Here is a 25,860-nt window from a genome sequence, read left to right as displayed (position 1 = left end):
CCTTAGTGGTAGAATGCATGTCTAACGTGCTCCTGGGTTCAATCCCCAATACCTCCATTAAAAATAAAAATAAAAATAAAAATATAATAACAATAAATTTAAAAAACTCTAATTACCTCCCCTCCAAAAAAAATTTTCAAAAAAAAAATCTTTCACACTTTCCAAATTAACAGTTCTATAGGCATTTCCTATGTGATGTTTTACTGAAAGAGTATCTTCATTTGTCATCCAGCCAGATGACTCCACGAGAAGGAACAGAGTAGGAAGAAAAAAGCCATTCTGTCCCATTGCTGAAGGTGGCAATCAAGACAGCTAAACAAGCATAGGTTACAACCACACTACATTCATCTGTGAGATTTTACCAAATTAATTTAGGTGTATCTTACAAAAAGGGCCTTGCCTACAGCATTCTCCCCGGAAAGCATTCCACAAGCAAGCAAAGCAAAACAAACAAAAAACAGTGTAACAAGAAGTATGTGCTAAGCTCAGTTCTGGAGATTTTTAGAATAAACTGCTCTGGGACTTGGCATCTTTTCAGCAGCCCTGGAATCGATGGCAATTTGAGAATTATCATTCTGAAGGTGCTTATAAGCCGAGATAGCTGAAAAATTGGTATAACTTGAGTGGAAATATTTTATAGTCTTTCATGTATTTGTGCCAAGTCCTTAAATTCCCAAATTAGCCCACTTGCATCAATCTTAGTAAAGTAAAAATAGGCTGTATTTTTATCAGTTCAGCATCTCTCCTAAAGCCAATTCTGAAAATCCACAAGAATTGAAACCCTGGTAAGAAACTAGGACTTAAGAACGGACTATATACTTGCTTTTTAATAGGTCACCTGTGTCTGATCTAACTCTGGAAACAAAAAAAATGGCCATTGGAACAATACTTGCTGGCATTTGTGGTCCAGCAAATAAGCAGGCAGTGGCTGTCTGTTGCATTTGTCATCCTTAGTTGGAAAAAGCTTACACTCCTATACATTAGATGTTATAATAATTAAATGATCTATTTATTATTTTGAATGTATCAATTTAATTAGATTCTAGATATTTGATAATTCTTTGTATTATGAACTCCCAGCTAACAAACATCTCATGACCCTAACTTTTTTCCTCTCCTTGCAGATTCAGTTATCAGGTTATCCTGAGCTAATTTTGAAATATAATGATGGATTTGGATGATTTGTTGGAACAAATTTCTATTCTCAACTCTCTCTTTTATCTCTCTATCTCTTTGTGTCATCAAACCATTATTTTAGGCCCTCCCTTCCTCACTCATTTTTTTTTTTTTGGTAAAGAGCTAGCTTTTTTTGGCTTTTTGCGCTTTTTTTTGTTCTTTAAAAATTTTTTTTCTTTGGTTTGCTTGTTTTTTGTGGGGAGCTAATTAGATTTATTTATTTATTGTAATGGAGGTACTGGGGATTGAACCCAGGACCTTGTGCATGCGAAGCACACACTCTACTACTGAGCTGTTACCTCCCCACTCCTCACCCATTTTTCTATGACTTAGTTATAAGTGTCCTTAAGTAAACTCCTACAGCTAGACGCACATCCTAATTAATTATGTGAAAATGCTATATGAAATATAAACAACTAAGGAACAATAATTAACAATGCCTTTCTTTTTTACTTCTTGTTGCCAGTCACATGAGAAAAGTTCTTTTTCTGTTTCCTTATTTCTCTCTATTAGTTTACCCTGTGGCACAAAATGGACCATAATCATGGGTGAGAAATACAAAAGCAGTATCAGATACACATTTATGAGAAAGAAAAGGAAAGCCATAGAGTTTTTTTGTGTTTTTTTTTTAGGGCTTGCTTATCTGTTTGTTTTTTGATGGCAGTGCTGGGGATTGAACCAAGGACCTCATGCATGCTAGGCATGCACTCTGCCACTGAGCTATACTCTTCTCCAAGGAAAGCCATTGTTTTACAGAAGTGATGTTATACATAATTGTCAGTGAGATCCGTTTGTACAATCTTGAAAGAACTTAGAAATCATAATTGTAGGAGAGTGGGAAATACAGGAAAATTACTTTGGGGTCCAATTGGGGAAAATCTAAAGTACCTGGCTAATGAGTTTTGACTTCTTTCTGGCAGCAAGAGGGGTTTGCTGCAGTAGTTTTTAGCATAAGCAAGATAAAAGCATACGTTAAAAAGATAAAGTTAGTATAATTATGCCTGATGGATTTGAATGGGGAAAGACAAACATGTGTAGATGAGTTAAGAAGCAACTGTAACAGTTCAAACTTTAAGGGAAAGGTCTGAATTAAGGTATCTGTATGGGCGTAGGAAAGTTGATGCAAGATATTGCATGACAAGAATCAGTTAAACTTGCTGACTGAGTTAGAGGTGTGAATTGTGTGTGGGGGGGATCCCAAGGTGACTGAGTTTCTAGAGTATGGTGGCCCAGAATAAAGATAGTGCTATTGGCATTAACAGTGGGGACAGTAATGATTTTAGTTTTGTGGTGAGTTTGAGATGGCAGTAAGATACCCAAGTGGAAATGTCTAGGACATGGTTGGAAATGCAGGACTGGAACTTAGTAATCTAATCTCAATAAAGAAATTTGAGAGTTATCCAATAGGGGTTGGAATTATAATTCAATTTGAATCAGTTAAATAAATTTTAAAAACATTGGTGTACCTTCTGTAAGAATAGATGATATCTCTGAGAAAAGGTACATCATGAGAAGAGCAAAGAGCTGAGGGCTTCACTTTGGAACTTCAGATAATTCACAATTAGAAGATATAGGCAGACAGAGAGGCAGTAAGAAAGAGGGAGAAGTGAGAAAGAGAAGTCAGAGAAGAAAGAGAACAAAAATAATGTAGACTAATAAGGGCAAAGGAAGGAGGAAATTTCAAGGAGGAAATTTCAAGAAGTAAATTAAGTTAAAAAGAATGAAGACTGAGAAGATGCTGAGGGATCTGACCCCTAGGAAGTAATGAATGATCTTCATGTGCCCAAGTCACCATTAAATATGGGCAAATGATGAAAATTATTTTCCGTATTGGTATTCAGCAAATATTTATTAGCTATCACAGATTTTTTTCCCCTTAACTTTCTCAAATTGAGTAAGAGTTTACAGGGTTAAATGTACTAAATATGCTTTCTTTGAATAAGGGAGTTAAAATTTGGTACATGGTTGATTCATAAGAAGGCACCGAAGAGGAAAAATCATTTCCCTTGACCTGAAATTTTCGTCTACAGTATAATACTGGCAAGTGAGAATAAGTTTAAGGTGATACTTCACTGTCTTTTTCAACCATATTATGTTAGCATCTGACTGGCCCAGATCATATTCTACTGACAGAATATGATACTCTTTAAAGATTATTGTTTGGTTGAGATGTGGACTTGAAGTTTGGGTCATATATATATATATATGAATATATATCAAATATATATACATATATTTATTTATTTATTTATTTATTTATTTATTTATTTATTTATTTATTTAATAGTATATATATTTTAAAGCCTGCTTTTGGGACTGAAATCTTTGAAATTTTGCTAGCAATAGAGAGATTTTATTCATCTTAAGCTCCATTTCTACTTAAAATAGCCCATAGTAGCTGTAAAGAAAGTAAATCAAAATTTTAATATTTGGAAATTTGAGTGAAACTTAGAGTGTGTTTTCAGAAGATACTGTTTTTTAAAATATTCACCAGTTTCACCTCCTAAGTTTTAGCTATTTGTAGCTCAGCTGCATTAAGTGTGATCTTCTCACTTCTCCAAATGTCACTGAACTCTGTTGTCCTTATGCTCTGGGGTTCTGTCCTGAATGGAAACAGTCCTTAGCAGATGCTAAAATGGCTCAAGTGGAATGTCTGGGCAGCGGAGAAGGACAGCTCTTTAGAGATAGCTTCCTACCCCTTTTCTCTAAGAAGATTTAATTATTGTAATTTTATTACAGGCACTGAAAAGACAATCCACCAAGTACAAGGCAGATAAAACCTATCCCACAACTGTGGCTGAGAGGCCCCAGAATATCAAGAAAAACAGATATAAGGATATCTTGCCCTGTAAGTTTCATTTCTCCATATAAATTTGTACTTTCTCCAAAGTTCAATCACCTTACTTCTTTTTACGCATTGGTTGTTTTCCTAATCCTGGAACATGGCTTTGACAAATGAGTTTGTACTGTATGTGACTGCAAAAGAACATTCATTCATTCATTCACTCTTCAGACACTTAACAAGCATCCACTGTTCACAGTGATAGTTCCTGACTTACAGAAAGCCCTCTGACCAAGCCCTCTTAATTGTTCCATCCTTCTTTTGTATTATAGATGATCATAGCCGAGTAGAGCTGTCCATGATAACCTCAGATGAGGATTCCAGCTACATTAATGCCAACTTCATTAAGGTACACTCAATATTCCGTATTTCTCACCTAAACAAAAGGTGGGGGAGAATACTGGACAAGAAGAAGAGGATATTGTTTGTAGACACCCCATCTAATTTCTTTTCCCCTTTAGGGAGTTTATGGTCCCAAGGCTTATATTGCCACCCAGGGACCTTTGCCTACAACTCTCCTGGACTTCTGGAGGATGATTTGGGAATACAGCGTCCTGGTAAGTGCAGAGTTGCTTCTGTTACTATATTCTCTATGTGTGAAAAACCTCTCCATGACTGAGGTTTTCTGTGTATTAAAATCAATACTTCTTTGGGGGGGTTAGTCACTAGAATTTTAGTGTTCAGGCACTTTTTAGTCAAAATCATGTCTCTATTGATCAAGGAAATATAAGTTCTCATCTTGACAGGCTCATTTGTTAACAAGAATTTACTGATTTGCATAGAGAAAAGGGAAGTGCGGACAGAAGGGAAGAAGGGTAGGAGCAACATTTTATAATTTTTCAGGACTTTTTTTTTTTTTTTTTTGGTTACAAAATAAAACAAAACAGAAAAAGAATGAATCATTCTTTTTGACTCTGGGACCCATGTATTAACTGCTCTTTCTAACTCTATCAGATTTAAGTTTCTGTTTATTTCATCCCTCTAGATCATTGTTATGGCCTGCATGGAGTTTGAAATGGGGAAGGTGAGTTGCTTTCCAATATACCTAAAGGTAAAGGAACGTAGAAAAAGAAGAGGTGAACCTGGAACGAGAATTTTCCTTAAGTGTGTCTTGGTAAAAATTATGCTCGTCTTTCTAGTTTTCAGTTTGGGAATGCCAAATGACTCTCAAGGATTTTTTTTTCTCACCCCGAGAACCCTTGTTGTCCATTTTTCCAGTAGGCTCTGTGTTTTAAAGTAAAACAAAAGGTATACTTTTTAAAGTAGCAATTTATTTTCCTATTTTGATTAATCAGACATTTTTAACTGCCGGTCAGAGCTCCTTCTGTGCTGCCCAACATGGCCTCCACTAGCCTCTTGAACACTTGGAATATGGCTGGTGGGATGGAGGAACGCAATTGTCTTATTTTAGTGAATTTAAACTTAAAGACTGATTCAGTTCAGCTGTCTGAAAACTTTACGTTTGGAATAACCTGGGTATGTCGCACTTTCTCAATCATAAATTTTATGAAATCTAAAAGGAAATAAAATATTTCCAATTAAAATTTAGCATATTCATTGAAATGTACTGTGAATATAAAACACACACTAGATTTTGAAGACTTAGTTTAAAACTGTCAGATACCTAGTAACTATTTCATATAGATTACATGTTGAAATATTGATATTTTGGGCTAAGGTATATTATTAAAATTAATTCCACCTTTTTTCATTTTTGAATGTGGCTATTAGAAAATGTTAAATTACATATTGTATTTCTATTGAACAACACCCTTCTAACCCACTGTTACCATTCTGAGTTGGTACGGTTGCAGGTAAAACCAAGGGAACTTGGTATTGCTGTTAGCTTGGGCAGCTTTATTTTAATCCTTTTGAAATACTGAAAATGTTAGATCCCTATTTCCACTTCTTCAGACTTCTAGGAAGTCTGATTTGTATGTCCTTTAATTTTCCCATCCTTGGAGAAACCAGACTTGAGTTGAAGCCCAATGGGGTTAGAAATTCCTAACTGAAGGTGGAGGACGCAGAGCTGAATTTGCATCGGAATGAGGGAGTGGGTTTTGTTACCTAGAAAAGATTAGAATATATGGAGGGAAATCACTACATTCTACTTTGTGCAACAGAAAAAATGTGAGCGCTACTGGGCTGAGCCAGGAGAGATGCAACTGCAAGTTGGTCCTTTCTCCATAACCTGTGTAAGTATGATGTCTGTTTCCACTGTGGCTGAGCAAATGCTCCAGGATCTACTTTATAGAAAATAGTTTTTTGAATACTAGTCTTTGAAATAACTAATGTTTTCTTTTCTTTTTCATGGGGGAGAAGTAATTAGGTTTTGTTTGTTTGTTGGTTTAAATAGAGGTACTGGGGATTGAACCCAGGACCTTGTGCATGCTGAGCACACACTCTACCACTAAGCTATACCCTCTCCCCTGAAATAACTCACATTTTAATTTACTTCTTAGGAAGCTGAAAATAGAAAATCTGATTATACAATCAGGACTCTCAAAGCCAAGTTCAATAGTGTAAGTATGAACACTAGAGGTAAGCCTGATCAGAGCTTACAGAGATCAGGCAAGTAAATATATATGTGTGACTCAGTCTGGGCATGAGACAAGGGGAAATGGTGGGGCCTTTGAAGTTCTGGATAACTCTTCATATCCAAAAGAGACCTTTGATGTAATCTGTGCTCTCCAATCTATTCCACACAAATGGCACACATGTAAAATAATAATATTTATAAGGTGAATAGGGCCTGGGAACCAACTTGAGAGTTCAGGCTGCTGGGTTTTAAGCAAAGGGAGTTAGTGTATCAGTGTGCCTGTGACCCATTTGAATCACACCGGTTGGGAAGTTCTGGTTTGGACTATTTTCATGTCTACCTCCTCTTGTGAATAGAGCAGATAGGGGCAGGCCAATAGTAAGTGACCTGAAATTACTTATAACTGTTTTTAGAGGGTATGTGGTCACCAGAGATCTATAGGGAAGGAAGCTCCATAAACTGGAAAAGATGTAGGTGCTATTTAGTAAGCCAGAGTAATTTTGTGGTAGAATGAGATGGAGTCCTAACCTTGAACTCTCCTTTTATTCTGGCTATTTTTTTAAATAGGAAACTCGAACTATCTACCAGTTCCATTACAAGAACTGGCCAGACCATGATGTGCCTTCATCTATAGACCCTATTCTTGAGCTCATCTGGGATGTGCGTTGTTACCAAGAGGACAACAGTGTTCCCGTATGCATTCACTGCAGGTATGATGCTGTTGAATGAACCTTCTACCCAGCATAAACCAAATGCCACAGTCTGGTCAGGACTTTTACTTTAACTGAAGGAAGATTCACTTTGTTGGAATTTAAAGCCTACATAGAACACGGGCTCCTAGTTCTAGGCTCACTTTTCCACTTGATCAGAAAGGAAAGAAGCTTAAACATGAGAATGATTGAAAGAGAAGGGTCAATAGCAGAAACAAACTATCATGAATTCAACCTAAGCATTCAATTAATATTTTTCGGATAAGTGACCTGTGAACAGCACAGCTCTAGAGACTCTTGCTGTGAGAAGTTGCCTGGGATGTGTCCTGAGGTTCAGGGTGGCATGTGGCAATTGACAAGCCTGTTCTGGGAAAAGGTAGGGTTTAGAAAGTTTGGTGGCCTCTAGGTTTCTTCTTCCTCACCTCTGCTGGTGAAATTTTCAGCTACTGTCAATGATCCCCTCTGCAATTATACATGCTTCTGTGATCTTTCATTTCAGCGCTGGTTGTGGAAGGACCGGTGTTATCTGCGCTATTGATTATACGTGGATGCTGCTGAAAGATGGGGTGAGTTTCTCTCCGCAGGCACGTGCCATTTTCTTACGTTGCTACTTTCAGACTTAGGTATTGTTTGGTTCTTCAAAACACCTATCGTCACAATTCATCTTTTCTAGAATATTCACTCGCAGATTTGCTTTGTCAGACAATGAATTCAGTTCCTAAGTTGGTGATTCTCAAAATGTGGTCTTCAGACAAGCAGCATCAGTATCACCTGAGAGCTTGTTAGAAATGCAAAATCGTGGTCCCACCTTGGATGAACTGAAGCAGAAACCCTGGAGGAGGGGCAGGGGCGGGGGGCAGCAAGCTCTCCCAGTGCTTCTGATGTGGGCTATGGTTTTGAGTACCCCTGGCCTAAATTACATAGTTATATAAATTACATAGCTCTACTGCTTTAGCAGATGAACTCAAGTTACTGCAAATTTTGTGTTCCAATCTATAAATTTTTAAAAAGTCTAACAGGAAATGAGAAGTTTAAAATATGGGCTTTGGACCCATCTGCAAACTTCTTTTATTTCTTAAAACTCTCATACTTGCTCACTACTGAGATTCCTCCCTCATTACATTTTTAACTTCAACCTTTGAGCATCCCATGTGAAATCATTTTGAAGAGTTTCTTCAATATTTCCTAGGCTCTAAAGTATGATGCAAGTGATGAGAAACCTCATTTGTTTTAAAAATACATTCTCTTTCTGCTCTTATCCCATGTTTGGAGAGCGGATTTCATGGAAGTAACACTTCTGAGAAAGTGGCAATCATTCATTAATAAAGAGAGGAACAAAGGAGTAATATATTTCTGCCTTTTATTTGGTAGATAATTCCTGAGAACTTCAGTGTTTACAGTTTGATTCAGGAAATGCGAACACAGAGGCCTTCATTGGTTCAAACTCAGGTATGCACTGTGATAAATAACATAACATCTCTGACAGATATCATATGATCTTGTTTATATGTAGAATCTGAATAAAATACAGATTTTATTTACAAACCAGAAATAGACTCACAGACATAGAAAACAAACTGTGGTTACTGAGGGAAGAGGGAGAGGGCTAGATTAGGAGTTTGAGACGAATAGATACACAGTACTATATATAAAACAGATAAACCACAAGGACCTACTGTATAGCACAGGGAACTATTTAAAAAAAAAACAAAAAACATGTCTGAGTCTGGCTCCATCTCTCCGTTGAATAATAGTGAGGCGTCCAAAAACAACTGACTGCTTACTTTAACACCAATCTACTATCAAGTGCATTAGTCCGTTCCCATTTCCTCTAACTCTGAATATCCCAGTATTTTTCCTGTATCCCTTGCCCTGAGCCAGATTCCTTTCATTCCTTATATTTTACTGTCTGTTCAGAACAGTGTTAAGAAAACAGTATAATATTTCTCACAAAGGCTGTTGAAAAAATTCAACAAGCTGTTTGACTTAGAAATAGATGGGTCAGGTTAACTTGAAATTTTGTAGTAGTAACTCATTTCTGAAACCATAGAAAATCAGAGATTTATAATTTATACTTCTAAGGTGGTAACAGAATCTGGAGAATGCAATCTATGTGCTTTCTTTAGGAAATAATAAAAAAGAGAATCATTTGTAATCTTGTCACCTAGAGGTAGCCGTTGTTACTATTTTTCTGTAGCTTCTTCTGGTCCTTATTGTATGCATGTTAAAAAAATTACCAAAAAAAAACCCCATAATTACAATGATACTACATATATGATTATACATGTATCACAGTAAACACCCCACATCACTCACACTTGTTCACTCCATTAGGAATTCTTTTCCCCTGGTTCCTCCTATTCAGCTCATGTTCTACCTCCTAGGTAAAACATTCCCAGTCCAAGTCTCTCACTTTCTATAGTATTAATTCCACCCATATTTCAACACCAATAATTTTACCTATATTTCTAAATGATCTCCACCTTCAAGATGAAGTTTAGCATTCATCCATTCATTCTTTTTATCAAACACTAATTGATATTTATTAGGTAACAGGCACTTTTGCATAATTTGTTAGAACCACTTTTTATTGCTTAAATAGCAAGACCCTGAAGTGTTTAAAGCATTCACAAAGGAACTTGCACATAGGGTTAGCAGTAAAACAACTGGCAAAGGCAGTTCAGGTATTTTCATCTAGAAATTGTGAATTGAAGGGAAAAAATGAAGAGCTATTATAATATCAGCCTTCTGTTTGGCCCACACAGGTTTTCCACTAATAGTTAGTGGAAAAAAAGAATTCTTTTTCATGTGTTGACTGTAGGTGTTTTCTATATTCAACCTGTAGGGGGGAAAGTTTATGTGAAGTGAAAGCAAAGACTTAAAAGCATCCATGTATATGTATAAAGATTCCAGGAAGTATGCAACCAAGTTTTATAATATTTAATTGTAATACTGAATTGTTGAATAAAGCCATACTCTATTTCAGAAAAAGCCCATTTCAGGCTGACTTTTTAAGAGTTGGAAGACAGCTGAAACAATTTTAAGTTAGCCTCCACATTTTGGCATCATCAGCAATGGGGGAAACAAGTATCTTCCCAGCTGTAGCTGTCTTTTCTGACACTAACCAGGAAATAGCACTGTAACCAGATGAGAGCTTCCTGTCTGATTTTTCTCTCTTCTTAAAATAACTGAAGAGTGTACCAATGGCTGTGTTGGGTGATATAGACTGCATTGGTGTCCTGTGACAATTATTTTTGGAAAAAGTTATACTTTATTTGTATAAGATTATGTAAAGTGTTGGGGAAAACCCTGAATAGGCCCATTCAGCTGAAAAGTAGATCCCAAATCAAGTGCCTACGCAGGTATAGGGGCCAAACTGGAGTAGTAAAAACCCATAAACCTTGCAATTGTAGAGGTCTCATTTCCCTATGGTGGAATCCCTTTATAACCACAAATTTCCAAACTCTATTCAGAGGACTACTTTTCTTTGACAGAATTTCAGCAGCTTGAGCTAAGTGCATAAACTAAGAGTCAAAAGATTCAGGCTCTAACCCAAGCCCTGGAAATTGCTTCTGAATGACCGTGGACAAATTGTCTGCAAACAGGGATAACAGCCTCTCTGCTTTATAGATTAACTGTGGGAGTCATCTTGAATAATGCATATTGAAGCTGTCTATTTAGCATCTTTCTACCACATCTAAACCACATCTAAAAGATGAATTACAAAAAAAAAAAACTATATCCAGGGTGAAATAAAAATTTTAAAGTGTGAGCAAGGAAAACAGAATTGGAAGCATAACAGTGGACGGAAAGATAAATAAGAAAGTGGGCTTAGAACCTAGAAAGCATGCTGCAAGTTCCTTGTATTTAGCTAGAGGTAGATCAAATATTTAGCTGTTTCTAGCAGCCAAAAAGTGCTTTGAAATCTGACATGGGGTACACACACATAAGGCACTGCAATTAAACTAATGTTGATAGTCTTTTCAGATCAGCTATACTAGGATTTGATTTGTGTTCATATTCCTGAAATCTGGTTAGTTCACCAAGTTTTTGTTTGTCTTCATTTATTCTGGCTTGTGATGGTCTTCAGGAACAGTATGAACTGGTCTACAATGCTGTATTAGAACTGTTTAAGAGACAGATGGATGTTATCAGGGATAAATACTCTGGAATAGAGGTAAATTTTAAACTTGGTATTTTGTAAAAGTGTTTTTTTAAAGCTCCTTTATTATTTATTTTATTTTATTTTTTAAAGTTTTTTTTTCATGTTTTATTTTGGTCAAGGGATCTTGAATTAGTTGCAGGACAACTTATAATTTCTCATCAGGACTAAATTTTAATGTCAGGTGTGCATGGGACTACACTATAAATCTCCTGTGGAGAAGGACAATTTAACTGAAGTACTTTAACTTAGAAAATTAATTTCTTGGTTAATCTATTGCATATAAACTTGGAAAAAAACAGGAGTGAAGGGATAGGCATAAGTTCTGTTCCCATGTTTTAGTTCTGTGGCACATTAGAAGTGAGAATAAAATTATAATTGAGTCCTGATGTGATTTTTCAGGTTACTCTAGCTTTATTTTGATTTCATATGTATCATCAAATTTTGAGAATATTAGGTATAAAACAATAAAAACAATTATGATTTGGCCAACTTTTAATTAAAAATATTGAGCATTCTAGATATGTTATTTTGATCTCATCACAAAAATCAGTAAGCCAAATACTGTGTAATCACAAGGTATTAGATTCTGAACAAACCTTAAGAAGGCAAAATTATTGATTTACCTTCCAGCGTGTGTGTAACATATACAATTAATTTAATTTTTAATATCACATTTTGTATTATGAATCTGAAAATATTCATTGAGGACCTCCTGTTTTCACAGCATTAGGAATACAAAGTATATAAGACCTGGCCCTGATCCTAACTCCTGTCAATTGAATGATGAAGCATGGGGAGTGAAAGAAAGCCAAAAACTTGTTGAGGCGAGGGAATGAGTTGAGCAATCCTATAGTTAATGTCAACTCTGGAGAAAAAATTGGGGGGAAGGAGTTGGAAACAAGAATATAGTTGCCAGATATTATCACTTATATCCTATTCATGCCTATTTCATTGGCTAGTACTCCCAGAACAACGTTAAATAACAGAGATGATATGGATGACCTAATTTTAATGAAAAAGCTTCTCATGTTTCACTACTAAGTGTGATACTGATTTGATTGGAGATACTTATTTTTTTAATTGTTTAAAGAAAGTATTCCTTGATTTCTATTTTATCAAGAATTTTTTTCTACGTGGGAAGGTATAGCTCAGCAGTAGAGTGTGTGCTTAGTACGCATGAGATCCTGGTTTCAAGCCCCAGAACTTCCATTAAAAAAAAATGAATAAATAAACCTAATTACCCCACCCAAATAGATAAATAAATAAATAAATAAGTAAATAATTTTTTAAAAGAATTTTTTTCAGAAGGAATGTTGAATTCTGTCAATTGCATATCTTTGCATTTATGATCACTTGGATTTCATCCTTTGACATATTGATACAGTCATATCCTTGGATTTGTTAATACCAAACTATCCTTGTACTTAGAATAAAACCTTCTTGAACAAAGAATATTCTTTTAATGTGCTGCTGTAGTATGTAGGTTAATATTTTATTTAGGTTACAGGAAATGTCAGTAATCAAATTTAGCCTAGTAGCAGTGCCATGGATCCAGACAGTTGGGCCCTTAATCTTGTAGATGGGAACATGGGAACATGGTTCAATCTCTCACAGAGGGAATTGGTTAAAGCCAGCCAAGGAGGATTTCTGTTTCTGAGATCAAGTAGATATACTTTTCCCTATTGCTCCCATTAAGTACAACTAGAAACTCTAGAAATTATATATAAAACAAATATAAGAAGAGTTGGAAAGATGGAGAGAAGACAGACCAGCTAGGGACCTTGAGACCTGAGGAAAGATATGATGGTGAGTTCCTTGGGTTTTATTTTGCCTCATATATCACAGACTTGGGACTGAAGAAACCAACAACCTGGAAATGCCAACAGTGCAGACAAAAAAGCCCCAACAAAAGCCCTCTCTCTTGAGTCAAAGGAACAGGAAAAGGGCAGCCCCACAGAGAAAACTTTTAGATAATAATTACTCTACTTTAGCCAACACCAAAGAAAAAAGATGGCCACCAACCCCACCGATGCCAGCAAAGAAGTGGAGAGCCTAGATTTCCACACTCACAAGACTATAATAAAGAGCACGTCAAGCAGAGCTAGGATTTTCATCCCCACTGGCCTGCAATGAGGTTTCCCTGCAGTGTCAGTGGAGATCATGTGGGGAGCCTGAGTTTCCACCTGGCAGTGACCTGATACCCCAATGCCTCCCCACTGATGTAGTATCAGCAGAAGCCTAGTGGAGATTTAGGAGTTTCACCATCATTCAGCATTAATAAGGCCACCCCCACCACAGTGTCAGTAGAGCTGACAGGGAGAGCCTCTCCCATGATGTCTCCATTCCCGTGTCAACAAGAGGTTGTGAGAAAACTGATGGAGGTAGAATCCACTTGACAATAGCAAGGCAGTAATGAGGCAGCACCCTCTCCACTCCTTTTCCCCTGTCAGAATGGATTAAAAAAAAACACCCCAGCTAAAAGAGAAGGTTTAACTAAGATGCAGATAACAATCCAAAATCCAGATCTTATGGCAATCCAAAAATATCTAGGTTTTGTATGAAAATCACTTGTCACAGCAAGAACCAGGAGGATCTCAAACCAAATGAGTAAAAGACAATCAATAGATGATGACACTGAGATGATAGAGATGTTAGAATTATCTGACAAAGATTCTAAAGCAGCCATGATTAAAATGCTCCAATGACAATTACAAACATGCCTAAAACAAATGAAAAAAATAGAAGGGCTTAGCAAAGAAATATAAAGATGTGACAAACAAACACTATGTGGAGAAGAACCAAAAGGAAATTTTAAGTGTTGGGAAATACAGTGGCTGAAACCAAATAGCTCAGTAGATGGGCTCAACAGCAGAATACAGGGTGCAAGGAAAGAATTAATGAAATGAAAGACAGAACAATAGAAATCGCCCAATCTGAACAACAGAAATAAAATAGACTGAAAACAAAAATAAACAGAGTCTCAGGAAACTAAAGGATTATAACAAAACCCCTAGCATTTGTGTTATTGAAGTCCAAGAAGGAGAGGAGAAAAAGGTGGATTTAAAAAAGTACTGAAAGACTCATCATAATTAAACTTATGAAAACTAAATACAAAAATCCTAAAAAGCAGCCAAATAAAAATGATCTTAACTGTAGGGGAAAAGCAATTAGAAAAAAATATTTAAACATCCCTGAAAGCAGGATATATTTTACAGTTGATGTTAGCTTGGGTTCCATGAGCCACAGTAACAGATTTCATAATGTGATCATTGCTATGAAGACAATAAAGATTGAGATTGGCTGGACAGGTGTGTGGGAGTGTGATTTTTGGTTGAGTGGTCAGGGAAGGTTTCCTTATGTTGGTGACATTTAAGTAGAGAATAATCATTTAGAAGGGGCAAGCGATGCAAAATCTGGAGCAAGAGTCTCAATAAGAGGGAATAGTAAGAGTAAACACCCTGGATTGGAAATGAGTTTGGTATGCTTAAAGAATGGCAAGAAAACCAGTATAGCTGGAGCACAATGAGGAAGAAAAGGTAGAACGAGATAAGTATGAGGATTTACAACATAAAGATTGAGATGATAAAATTTCTATAAGTAGAATGTTCTTGAGAATAAAGTTGCATTTTGAATAAAGAACATTTTAAAACTCCCACATATAAAAAGATGATGATATAAGCGAATCCTTCCTAATTTCTGTAATACTATTTACCCTTTATTCTGATCCTTTTGACCTCACTATGTGAACAAGTTCTTGCTGGGTTTAATATTTTGGAAACTCATCGGACTGTTTCATGAATTATTTTAAATTGTTATATTTCCTGAAAAATAACTTCTCAGTCTTATGATTGTTAAAATCTCTCACTGCCATTGCTTCACTAAAAATCAGTCTCTTCTCTTGAAGATTCATACAAAGTATTCAGTTTCTCAGCAAAATCCCAATCGAGAAGCAGGCTCTTATTCTCCTAATTTAGCAAAAAGGTGAGTATAATTTTAAACGTCTGAATGTTGTCTAATATAATGTCTAATATGTGTCTGGGAGGTGAATCTCATGCTTATACCTCATTGTGATGCTGAGAAGAGGATATGGGAAGGGGCCTCTTTGGGATATGATACCATCATTACTTTCTTTTTGTTTCAGCAGCATAAAAGAAACAGAAGTGATGAAGCAACAGAGCCAAGAAAGGATAAGGGCAAAAAGTGCAGAAGATTCTTCCTTTGACCTCACATCTTCTGATATAAGTAAAAAGGAAGGGTTAGTTACACACCCTGCTAAACAGAGCAGTTCTTTAGAGTTTTTGGAGCTAAACTGTGGTTGTAACAAAAATGCTGACACAACCATGAAATGGGAGACAAAGCCATTTCCAGTGGTTGGGGAGCCTCTTCAGAAGCATCAAAGTTTGGACTTGAGCTCCCTTTGGTTTGGAGCACGTCCTAACTCTAAACCTGTAAATGCAGCAGGAAGATATTTTAATTTAAAGAAGCCAATAATGCGAACCAAATCAACTCCCTTTGAACTGATGCAACAGAGAGACACCAAAAAGTTGGACAGCAAGGAAAAATTTTATTTGGAATCTCAACCAGACAATTCTTGCCTTGAGCAGGCTCAAAAAGTGATGCATATTTCTTCAGCGGAACTAAATCATTCACTGCCAGATGACTCTAAGCATCAAATGTATAATGCCTCTAATGCAACACAGCATGACTCTATTGCTTTTAAAGTACGTTCTTGCATGTCTTTAGTGGAAGATCCTTATTTTTCATCATTGTCTCCAAGTACTGCTGTTTCTAAGATGTCTCTTGATTTATCTGAAGAGCAAGATGGAACTGCTTTACCTTGTTCTTCACTGCCAAACTCCTCTATAACCCTCTTTTCTCATAATTCACATGGTTCTTTAGCACTGAATCCTCTGACTAATTTTCCCCCTCCACTGGACCAAGAGACAGCAGTAGGTAAGTTATTTTAAAAGTTTGTGTGACATTTTATTTTTAAAAAATTAAAAATTTTTAATTAAAGTATAGTTGACTTACAATGTTGTGTTAGTTTCTGGTGTACAGCATAGTGATTTAGTCATACATATGTGTACATACATGTTCTTTTCCATTATAGGTTATTACAAGATATTGAATATAGTTCCCTGTGCTATACTGTAGGACCTTGTTTTTTTTTATCTATTTTATATATAGCAGTTTGTATCAGCTAATCCCAAACTTCTAATTTATCCCTCCACTTCCCTTTCCCCATTGGTAACCGTAAGTTTGTTTTCTATGTCTGTGATTCTGTTTTTGTCTTGTAAATATGTTCATTTGTGTCATTTTTTTTTTAAGATTCCACATATAAGTGACATTATATGGTATTTTTCTTTCTCTCTCTGGCTTACTTCACTTAGTATGATAATCTCTAGGTCCACCCTTGTTGCTGCAAATGGCATTATTTCATTCTTTTAAAAAATTTTTTGCATTCTTTTTCATTGAAGTATAGTCAGTTTACAATGTTGTGTCAATTTCTGATGTACAGCATAAGGTTTCAGTCATACATATACATACATATATTCATTTTCATATTCGTTTTCATTATTAGTTACTACACGATATTGAATATAGTTCCCTGTGCTATACAGTATGAACTTGTTTATCTATTTTATATATAATAGTATCTGCAAAACTCGAAGTCCCAATTTATCCCTTCCCACCCCCTGTACCCCTTGGTAACCATAAGTTTGTTTTCTATGTCTATGAATGCTTCTGTTTTGTAAATAAGTTCATTTGTATCTTTTTTTTTAAGGTTTCACATATAAGTGATATCATATGGTATTATTCTTTCCCTTTCTGGCTTACTTCACTTAGAATGACTATTTCTAGATCCATCCATGTTGTTGCAAGTAGCATTATTTTATTCTCTTTTTATGGCTGAGTAGTATTCCATTGTATATATGTACCACACCTTCTTTATCTAATCATCTGTCAATGGACATTTAGGTTGTTTCCATGTCTTGGGTATTATAAATAGTGCTGTTGTGGCATGCATGTGTCTTTTCAAATATAATTTTCTCTGGATATATGCCCAAGAGTGGGATTGCTGGATCATATGGTAAGTCTATTTTTAGTTTTTTAAGGAATCTCCATACTGTTTTCCATAATGGCTGCACCAAATTACACTCCCACCAATAGTGTAGGAGGGTTCCCTTTCCTCCATACTATGTCTAACATTTATCATTTGTGGATTTTTTAATGACGGTCATTTTGACTGGTGTGAGGAGATACCTCACTGTAGTTTTGATTTGCATTTCTCTGGTAGTTGGCAATATTGAGTATCTTTTCATGTGCTGATTGGCCATCTGTGTCTTCATGGAAAAATGTCTGTCTATGTCTTCTGCCCATTTTTGGACTGGGTTGTTTAGTTTTTTTGTTATTAAGGTGTATGAGCTGTTTATATATTTTGGAAGTTAAGCCCTTATCTGTCTCATTGTTTACAAATATTTTCTCCCAGTCCATAGGTTGTCTTTTCATTTTGTTTACGGTTTCCTTTGCTGTGCAAAAGCTTATGCATTTAATTAGGCCCTATTTGTTTATTTTTGCTTTTATTTCCATTGCCTTGGTAGATTGACCTCGGAAAACATTGCTATGATTTATGTCAGAGAATGTTTTGACTATGTTCTCTTCTAGGAGATTTATGGTGTCCTGTCTTAGGTTTAAATCTTTAAGACATTTTGAGTTTATTTTTGTGTATGGTATGAGAGAGTGTTCTAACTTCACTGATTTACACGTGACTGTCCAGCTTTCCCAACACCACTTGCTAAAGGGATTGTCTTTTCTCCATTGTATATTCTTGCCTCCTTTGTCGAAGATTAATTGACCATAAGAGTTGGGGGTTATTTCTGGATTCTCTATTGTCCCATTGATCCATTTGTTTTCGTGTGTATGGCATTTTAGACTTGACTTTGTTTCTGTAAGATTTGGTTTCATCTCACCCTCCCCCTTGCCCTTCTCTGCTTCCTTCTCCTTCTCAAATAAATAAACTCCAGGAGTGTTTTGATGATATGATAAGTTGAAGATAACAATAACAAATATGTAATATTCCATGAAACAAGCAGCAGTGGAGACAGTCAGATCTGGTATAAGACCTATACGAGCAGGAGTGCTTTTAAAGGCAGCAATCCTCCTTCTTAGAAGTGTCTATCAAAAGTCAAAAATTTATCCTTAATATGCAGAAGCAACTTTTAAAAGAACATCAGAAAAGCTTTAATCAACAGCACCACATGGTCACTCAGAATTTTTTTTGGAGAATCATGTGGCTATACTAAATTTAACAGATTGCTGAAGAATTGAATTCTCTTCCTGCAGGCATTGGAAGAGAAGGATGTGATTTCCTCTTGTCCTTTTATAATAACGTAATAGATGAAAATATGTGTTCAGTATTCTGTGTAGTATTTTAATCATATATAAACCTTTACTTTCATGCTTTATCTCTTTTATAATTTGGGGTGGTTTTTTTTGCATATTATACATATTATTTTATTTTACTTAGTGATTTAAAAGTAGAAGTAAGTATTCCATTAGATAATTATAATAGTTTAATATGGAAGAAGATGAAGGAAAGCAAAGAGCAAGTTTAGCTCTCTTAGGTATATCATCAGAAATTTATAAAGAACATTCTACCCAAGTAGTAAATAAAGTTTTTCTCTATAATATTATTTACTATATAGTTTCCCAGTAGATGCATAGTTTTGTTATAAAAATATTTTATCTAGATCTAGTTCCTTTTTTGATTGTTTATATACTTTGATCTTGTTTTCCAATTTAAAAAGAAATTTTATTTTTCTAGATACCCATAATATGTTAAACTTCTCTGAGTATCAACATTAAAAAACAAATCCATATAAAAAACAAACTTAAGGTTATCAGGAAGGAAGAGGGGAGTGGAGGGATAAATTGGGAGTTTGGGATTTGCAGATACTAACTACTATAAATAAAATAAACAAAAGGGCCTACTATATAGCACAGGGAACTATATTCAATTCCTTGTAATAGCCTATAATGAAAAAGTATGAAAAGGAATATATATCTGTATATGTATAACTGAATCACTATGCTGTACACCAGAAACTAACATTGTAAACTGACTATATGTCAATTAAAAAAAAAAAAAAAGATCTCCGGTGGAAACAAAAACAAAAACAAAAACAAAAACAAATCCTTAAGGATTGTAGCAACATTGACATGTGTGCCATCTGGTGGCAGTTTCTTATAATAGCATTTGCGATTTTCTGTAAAAATTCTGAATATTTCTGTAGAAATATAGAAAACACTGTTATATCATTGTTTTGGAAAAGGAAAAATATCCATCTTCTTCATTGTTACTAAAATCTGTAATTGAGTCTGTCATGTCAAAGTGCTTCACGATGCTGCATTGTAATAGTCTATGTAAAACAAAAAGCAAGAGTTATGCAGAAAACAATCCAAAGCTTCCTAAATTAATGTAATGTTTTATATTATATTAACTGATACTTGATGAATTAATCAAAATACTTCTGGGATTTTAAAAGAAGTGATAAATTTTGAAGAAGAATCAAAAACCTTGTGGGTTTCCAACTTAGGATAAGAGAATTTATTTCGCTTTTTCTTTGAGTGAACAGATGCCAGCTTAAATATTTTAATGTTGCTTGATATAATTTGTACCAAGATTAGAATATAAGGGTTTTTTAAAATTTTTCTAATTAAAATTTGTGATTATATTTCTGACATTTTGGGATAGCAACTTCTACAAGGATAGATGATGAAATCCCCCCTCCACTTCCTAAGCGGACACCCGAATCTTTTATTGTGGTAGAGGAAGCTGGTGAGTACAGTTCAGTAAGTGTGAGATGAAGTGTAGATTAACTAGCTTACTTCTCAGATCCTTTCAATGTTCTGTGTGCCATTGCTAAGTAACATTTGCTCTCCAAAATTAAAACATTTCTAAGAGTTGAAACATATTTACTTTTTTGCAGGAGAATTCCCAATGAGTGTTCCCAAATCTTTATCTTCAGCTGTGAAGGTAAAAGCTGGAATATCACTAGAATGTAGTGGAACATCTGAATCAAAGAAATCTGATGATTTGGTAAGACTTAGACTAAACACGGTCAAGAACTTTTTTCTGACTGTACTCATTTGAACTCAATAGACCATAGTCCTATTCCTTTTATTTTTTACACCTATCAGTTAATAAATATTAAGCTGATAGTACTTATAAAACCATGTGCTAGAGAATGTGGAGGAATAAAAAAGATGTATAAGACACAATTATTACCCTTAAGATGCTTACAGTTTAGCAATGGAGATACAGATGTGTACAGGAGTCTTTTTGTCTGTATTTATTATAATAAGGCAAATTTAATCAGTGCCATATGAGAGATAAGAGCTTCGAAAACGTGAGTGATCCCTTCAGGTTGGAGGAAATATTTGAGCTGATTCTTGAAGGACAGTTAAGGCAGAAATAAATGTTTCATAAGTAGGTTGCTTGTTCATAATAGTCATCTGATAGGCTGTATCATGTTAACTGTAATAATATATTATTAAGTGTGGTTTTTTGGTAAATGACAGATGTCTTTATTATTTAAGATAAACCTTTTGGAATAATGTTCCATGCTTCTAGAAGAAACACCTACACTTTCACCAATCTGTTATATATTTGAATATAATTCTATGAACCAACTATCTTAAAATTTCAGAGATCAGAAAGGTGATTAAAACATTTAAACATGCCTACAGTTGCAGTGCCAATAGGCAAAAATTCTCTACCTTTTAAATTACACTTTTAATTTACTAGTAATTGTTATTATTATTGTTAATAGTCTTTATCTTAACTCCTAGAGCAAAGAAAAATCACTACTTTTCTAGTGTCATGAAGTAACTTCAATTTCAATAACTTACCTTGAATTATATTTTCTGAGGAATGTTCTGAGTAGGAAGGAAATAAGTACAAAAAAGATCAATTTAGGACCAATTACCATACATATAAAAATCACTGTAAGAGTTGATGACCTTTCATAGCTCAGCACACTTATAAATTAGGAAAAATAGGGTCAACATTTCATTGCTATCTCTATTATACTATTAATTGCTTGGAGCTTGTAAATTTGTATACATATTCTTTTTGACTTTTTCTTTTTCTTTTTCTTTTTCAGAGTATAAAACTCCAGAGTACCGAATCAGGTAAAAAAAATTTTCCTTTGACTTTGGATGACATTTAGCCCTAAGAATTTGTACTGTAAGAATGGCTCATTAAGTTTAGAGTAATTCATCTCAGGAGATGGCATGGTTTCCATTAATAGCTTCCACTATTTATTGATTCATTTCTGGTTTTCCCAGGCTAGTAGTTTTGTTTTGTTAAAGGCAAGGTGAAGACAGGATGTTAGAATTCTGCTCCTTAATATATAAGCCTTTAAAAAAAAGAACAAACTATTTCAGATACCATCTCTTAAAACTTTGCAGCAGTTCCATTTTGGTTTTATCATTGTTAACAGTGTGATTCTAAAAAATTATTTCTGGCCACTTAACGTCTTAAACTTGCTATTGCTTCTCCAGTACTTTCCTACTTAATTTATATGTTGAACAACATCAGCAGAGAACATTTACTGAGCACTGATAGGTACTTTACATACATTATAACAGGTAGTAGTTGCTCTTAACATATTTATTCATAGTAACATATTATTCAAATGCATAAATAGTAGTATAATAATTGGTTAAAAAGCATGGGCTTTGGAGACAGGTGGACTTTAATTCAAATCCCTAGCCTACCAATAGTCATCAAAATGTATAACCTTGGTTAAATTATATACTTCATCAATTCTTCTCATTTATATGAGGATAACAGAACTCCCTTCTAAGAGGATTTTTGTGACTACTTAGTGAGATAATGCATATAAAGCTTTTAGCACAGTGGTTGTCAAGTAATAAACTCTCATTAAATGTTATCTATTATCATTTTTATTAGGGAATTATTAAATGAACATTTCCTAAGCAAGTTCTGTGTGCCTTATACAGTGTTAGAATACACAGGATATATAAGAAAGGGCACTGCTTAATGCTTATGTATCTATTCAAGTTGGGTAGACAAAATTAATACTCACTTGGTACCATTAAGTGATAATCTTTGTGGCACTGATTATAATCACCAGGAGTCTGGAAAAAAAAAAAAAGAAGATATCACTGTAGTGTTTAGGAAAGCCTTCACTGAGTAGAAGAAAGAAATTTAAGAATATGGATAGTCAGAGGAAAAAGGAGAGAGTTCCAGGAGCAGGGATCAGGGTAATAGTGACTCAAAGGTAAAAATAAGCATGATGGGTACAGAGAAATGGTAAGTAGGTTAATTGTAACAGAAGTTCTATTTTAGGGAATTATGGAAAATAAATTTGGATAGATGAAATGTGGGAAGATGCTGAAGGATTTAAAAGCTAGGTGGATGAAATATCCAGAACAGGCAAATCTGTGTATAGGGAAAGTAGATTTGTGGTTGCCAGTCTAATCTGGACGAAATGGGGAGCGACTGCTAAATGAGTATGGAGTTTCTTTCCGGGACAATGAAAATATTTTGGAACTAGATAGTGGTGATGACTGTACATCACTGTAAATGTACAAAATATCATAAACGGCAAATTTTGTTATGTGTATTTTATCACGCACACACAAAGCTGGCAGAAGATTTAATTCAGTAAGTAATAACCATTGTAGGTTCTTCATCAGGGGAATATTGAGATGAAAATGGTATTTTAGGAAGGGATTTGGCAGGATTTTATTACTTGAAATTTATAGTTCTCAGAATATTTCCTAAAAGCAAACTGAAAGATAAGCTACTTCAGAGCAGTTATCAAATATTTATTAAATGTCTACTGTATGCCAGTTATTATACTAGATGCTGGAAGTATTGTACCTTACTTTTGCATATTACCCAGCGTATAAGAAATAAACAAAAGAATTTGTTCTGTAGATAAATCCTAAGACCTAAAAAGCCCAATGAGCAAAGACAAACTCTAGCACTTAACCACATATTCATTTTCAAAAGACATTAATAAAGCATACAATTAAACTTAGCACTGTGTAACAAGAAGCCTATGTAAACAGAACAACATTTGTATCTTTAGCACTTGCATTGTGGAAAAGTAGCTCCACTATTTAAAATTCTCTTATTATGGAAAATTTCAAACACACATTCAAAACCTACCATAATAGCATCAATCACACTAATAAAATTAATAATAATTCCTTAATATTATTTAATATCCCAACTTTGTTCAATTTTCTCAAATTGTTTCAAAAATGTCTTTTTACGGTTGGTTTATTTGAAGCTGGATTCAAATAAAGTCTACATGTTGCATTTGCTTTATATGTTTCTTAAGTCTTTTAAAGTTTGTAACAGTTCTTTTTATATTTCTCATGCTATTAAGCTGTTGAATAGGCCATTTGTTCTTTTTTAAAAATTTTTTCCTTTTTGGTGAGGGAGGTACTTAGGTTTTGTTTGTTTGTGTTTGTTTATTTTTAGAGGAGATACAGGGGATTGAACCCAGGACCTCCTACATGCTAAGCATGCACTCTGCTGCTTGAGCTATACTCTCCCCCCACTATTTGTTCTTAAGACAGCTAATATTCTGGATTTGGCTGTTTGTATCCTGATGACTTTATTTAACATGTTCCTCTATCTCCAGGAGTCTCTGTAAAATTGTAGTAAGAACTAGAAGCTTGATTAAATTCAGTTTCAATTTCTTTGGAAGAATATGTTTGTAAGTAAGTTACACGTTTGTGACGAAGCATAGGGTCACTGGCTAAAGAGCTAGAACAACAAAGTTCTTGAGGCTCAGTCATTGTTCAGATAATTTTTTATTTGGTTTTTGTGGGATAATATTGAAAAACTGGAAAAGTTATGCAAAACCAAAAAGGAATCTTGACTTAAGACTTCTAATTGATGGATTTTTGCTTTGTTGTATACTATCCTTTTCATAGATCTACATCAAGATCGTTCTTCTCCTCTGCCACCTCCTCTGCCAGAAAGAACCCTAGAGTCCTTCCTTCTTGCTGATGAAGATTGTAAGTGGCAATATTCTCTCTCAAAAAAGTTATAGAAATGAGACTATTAAAAGATTAACAATAAAGTAGGAAAAGGTAAAATAAAAGGAAAAGGTACAAAGAGTGATCAAATAAGATCAAAATAATACATTAAAAAACCCATAGTGTATTGCAAAAATAATGTGTAAAAAAGCTAAGCTAAGAATTATTGAATATAATAACAAAACATTTTTTTCAGGTGTACAGGATCAATCTATATTGACTTGTTCTACTAGCTATCCTAACACCATGGAAAATTCATCTTCAAAACAGACATTGAAGACTCCTGGAAAAAGTTTCACAAGGAGTAAGGTAAAGAAGATAGGAGTTTATGCCAGAGGTTTTCCATTACTGAAAGTGTCCCCACTGCTGCCACTCCAACCCTGGGCTGCCAGCATTAAGATGGAAATTTAGACTAAATATCTTCACTAATATAGGTTGTTGATCTCACAACAATAAAAATTAATGGAGGGAAACCAAAAAGAAAAAAAATACAACTTAGTTTAAAGCATGCCCAATAAAAATATCAACTTTTTTTCCCCCCCAAAACTAGACTGATTCCAAAAAAAAAAAAAAAAAAAAGAGGGGTGGAGGAGGAAAAAAGTAAAAGGAAGGTAGCCTTACCAAATATTAAAACATAGTAAATGGTATGATATTGGTGTATGAAAAGAAACACAAACCAACAGAGCAGAAGGAAAAGTCCAGAAATAGATCCAAATATGTATAGGAATTTAGTATATGATGAAGGGGGCCTTTCAAATCATGGATTAAAGTTGGCTGTTTTGATCACTGTTGTTGGGTCAACTGGGTAACCACCTGGAGGGAAAAGAGATAGGATTCATACCTCACAGCTATACCAGCATATATTCTACATGGATAAAAGATTTAAATGTTAAAAAAAAAAAAAAAACAAGGTACAAACAAATCAAAAAACAACCCATCAAAGTACTAAAGAAACTTGGAAAGATTATTTTACAACCTGGGAGTAGTATGACCTTTATAACGATGACTCAAAGTCCAGAAGCCATAAAGAGAGAGATTTATAAATTCAATTAAATAAAACAAAATTTCTGCCTGACAAAACAAACCAAAAAATCACCTTAAAAATCAAAAGATAGAGACTAAATTGGAGAAAAAAAATCAGCAATTGCATCATAGTCAAAGGACTATCTTTTATTAATATATAAAGAGATCCTAGAAATTCATAGAACATAACAACCCTAAAAGAAAAGTAAGTAAAAATACATATGATTGTAAATGTGCATAATCTGCCCTTTAAACATTTGATATGTTCAACCTCACTCATAATAAGAGAAGTACAAATTAAAACCACAGTGACACACTG

General features: G+C 34.7%; 1 protein-coding gene and 1 non-coding gene across 3 annotated transcripts in view; one reads left to right on the top strand and one right to left on the bottom strand.

The window, feature by feature from the left end:
* The window catches only part of PTPN22 (protein tyrosine phosphatase non-receptor type 22), a 42,702-nt gene that overhangs the window by 8,065 nt on the left and 8,777 nt on the right, over window positions 1–25,860 (top strand). Inside the window, exons 2-18 of one of the 2 annotated variants that reach the window (XM_031457847.2) lie at window positions 3,916–4,024; window positions 4,291–4,367; window positions 4,480–4,575; window positions 5,004–5,042; window positions 6,142–6,213; window positions 6,481–6,540; window positions 7,125–7,267; window positions 7,767–7,833; window positions 8,639–8,716; window positions 11,358–11,444; window positions 15,337–15,413; window positions 15,577–16,385; window positions 20,188–20,271; window positions 20,423–20,532; window positions 21,599–21,626; window positions 24,414–24,497; window positions 24,715–24,827. In XM_031457847.2, coding sequence (XP_031313707.2) covers window positions 3,916–4,024; window positions 4,291–4,367; window positions 4,480–4,575; window positions 5,004–5,042; window positions 6,142–6,213; window positions 6,481–6,540; window positions 7,125–7,267; window positions 7,767–7,833; window positions 8,639–8,716; window positions 11,358–11,444; window positions 15,337–15,413; window positions 15,577–16,385; window positions 20,188–20,271; window positions 20,423–20,532; window positions 21,599–21,626; window positions 24,414–24,497; window positions 24,715–24,827 — 2,133 coding nt within the window. Of the gene's footprint in view, window positions 1–3,915; window positions 4,025–4,290; window positions 4,368–4,479; window positions 4,576–5,003; window positions 5,043–6,141; window positions 6,214–6,480; window positions 6,541–7,124; window positions 7,268–7,766; window positions 7,834–8,638; window positions 8,717–11,357; window positions 11,445–15,336; window positions 15,414–15,573; window positions 16,386–20,187; window positions 20,272–20,422; window positions 20,533–21,598; window positions 21,627–24,413; window positions 24,498–24,714; window positions 24,828–25,860 lie in introns of both variants that reach the window. The other variant, XM_010976199.3, reaches the window with a different exon arrangement.
* TRNAA-CGC (transfer RNA alanine (anticodon CGC)) lies at window positions 1,407–1,479 on the bottom strand. The gene has a single exon. It is a non-coding gene; the product is annotated as a tRNA-Ala (tRNA).

Source organism: Camelus dromedarius, chromosome 9 (assembly GCF_036321535.1).
Source record: "Camelus dromedarius isolate mCamDro1 chromosome 9, mCamDro1.pat, whole genome shotgun sequence".
Classification (NCBI taxonomy): Eukaryota; Metazoa; Chordata; class Mammalia; order Artiodactyla; family Camelidae; genus Camelus; species Camelus dromedarius.
Note: the sequence above shows the minus strand (reverse complement) of the source record. Positions and strands in the feature narration are given on the sequence as shown.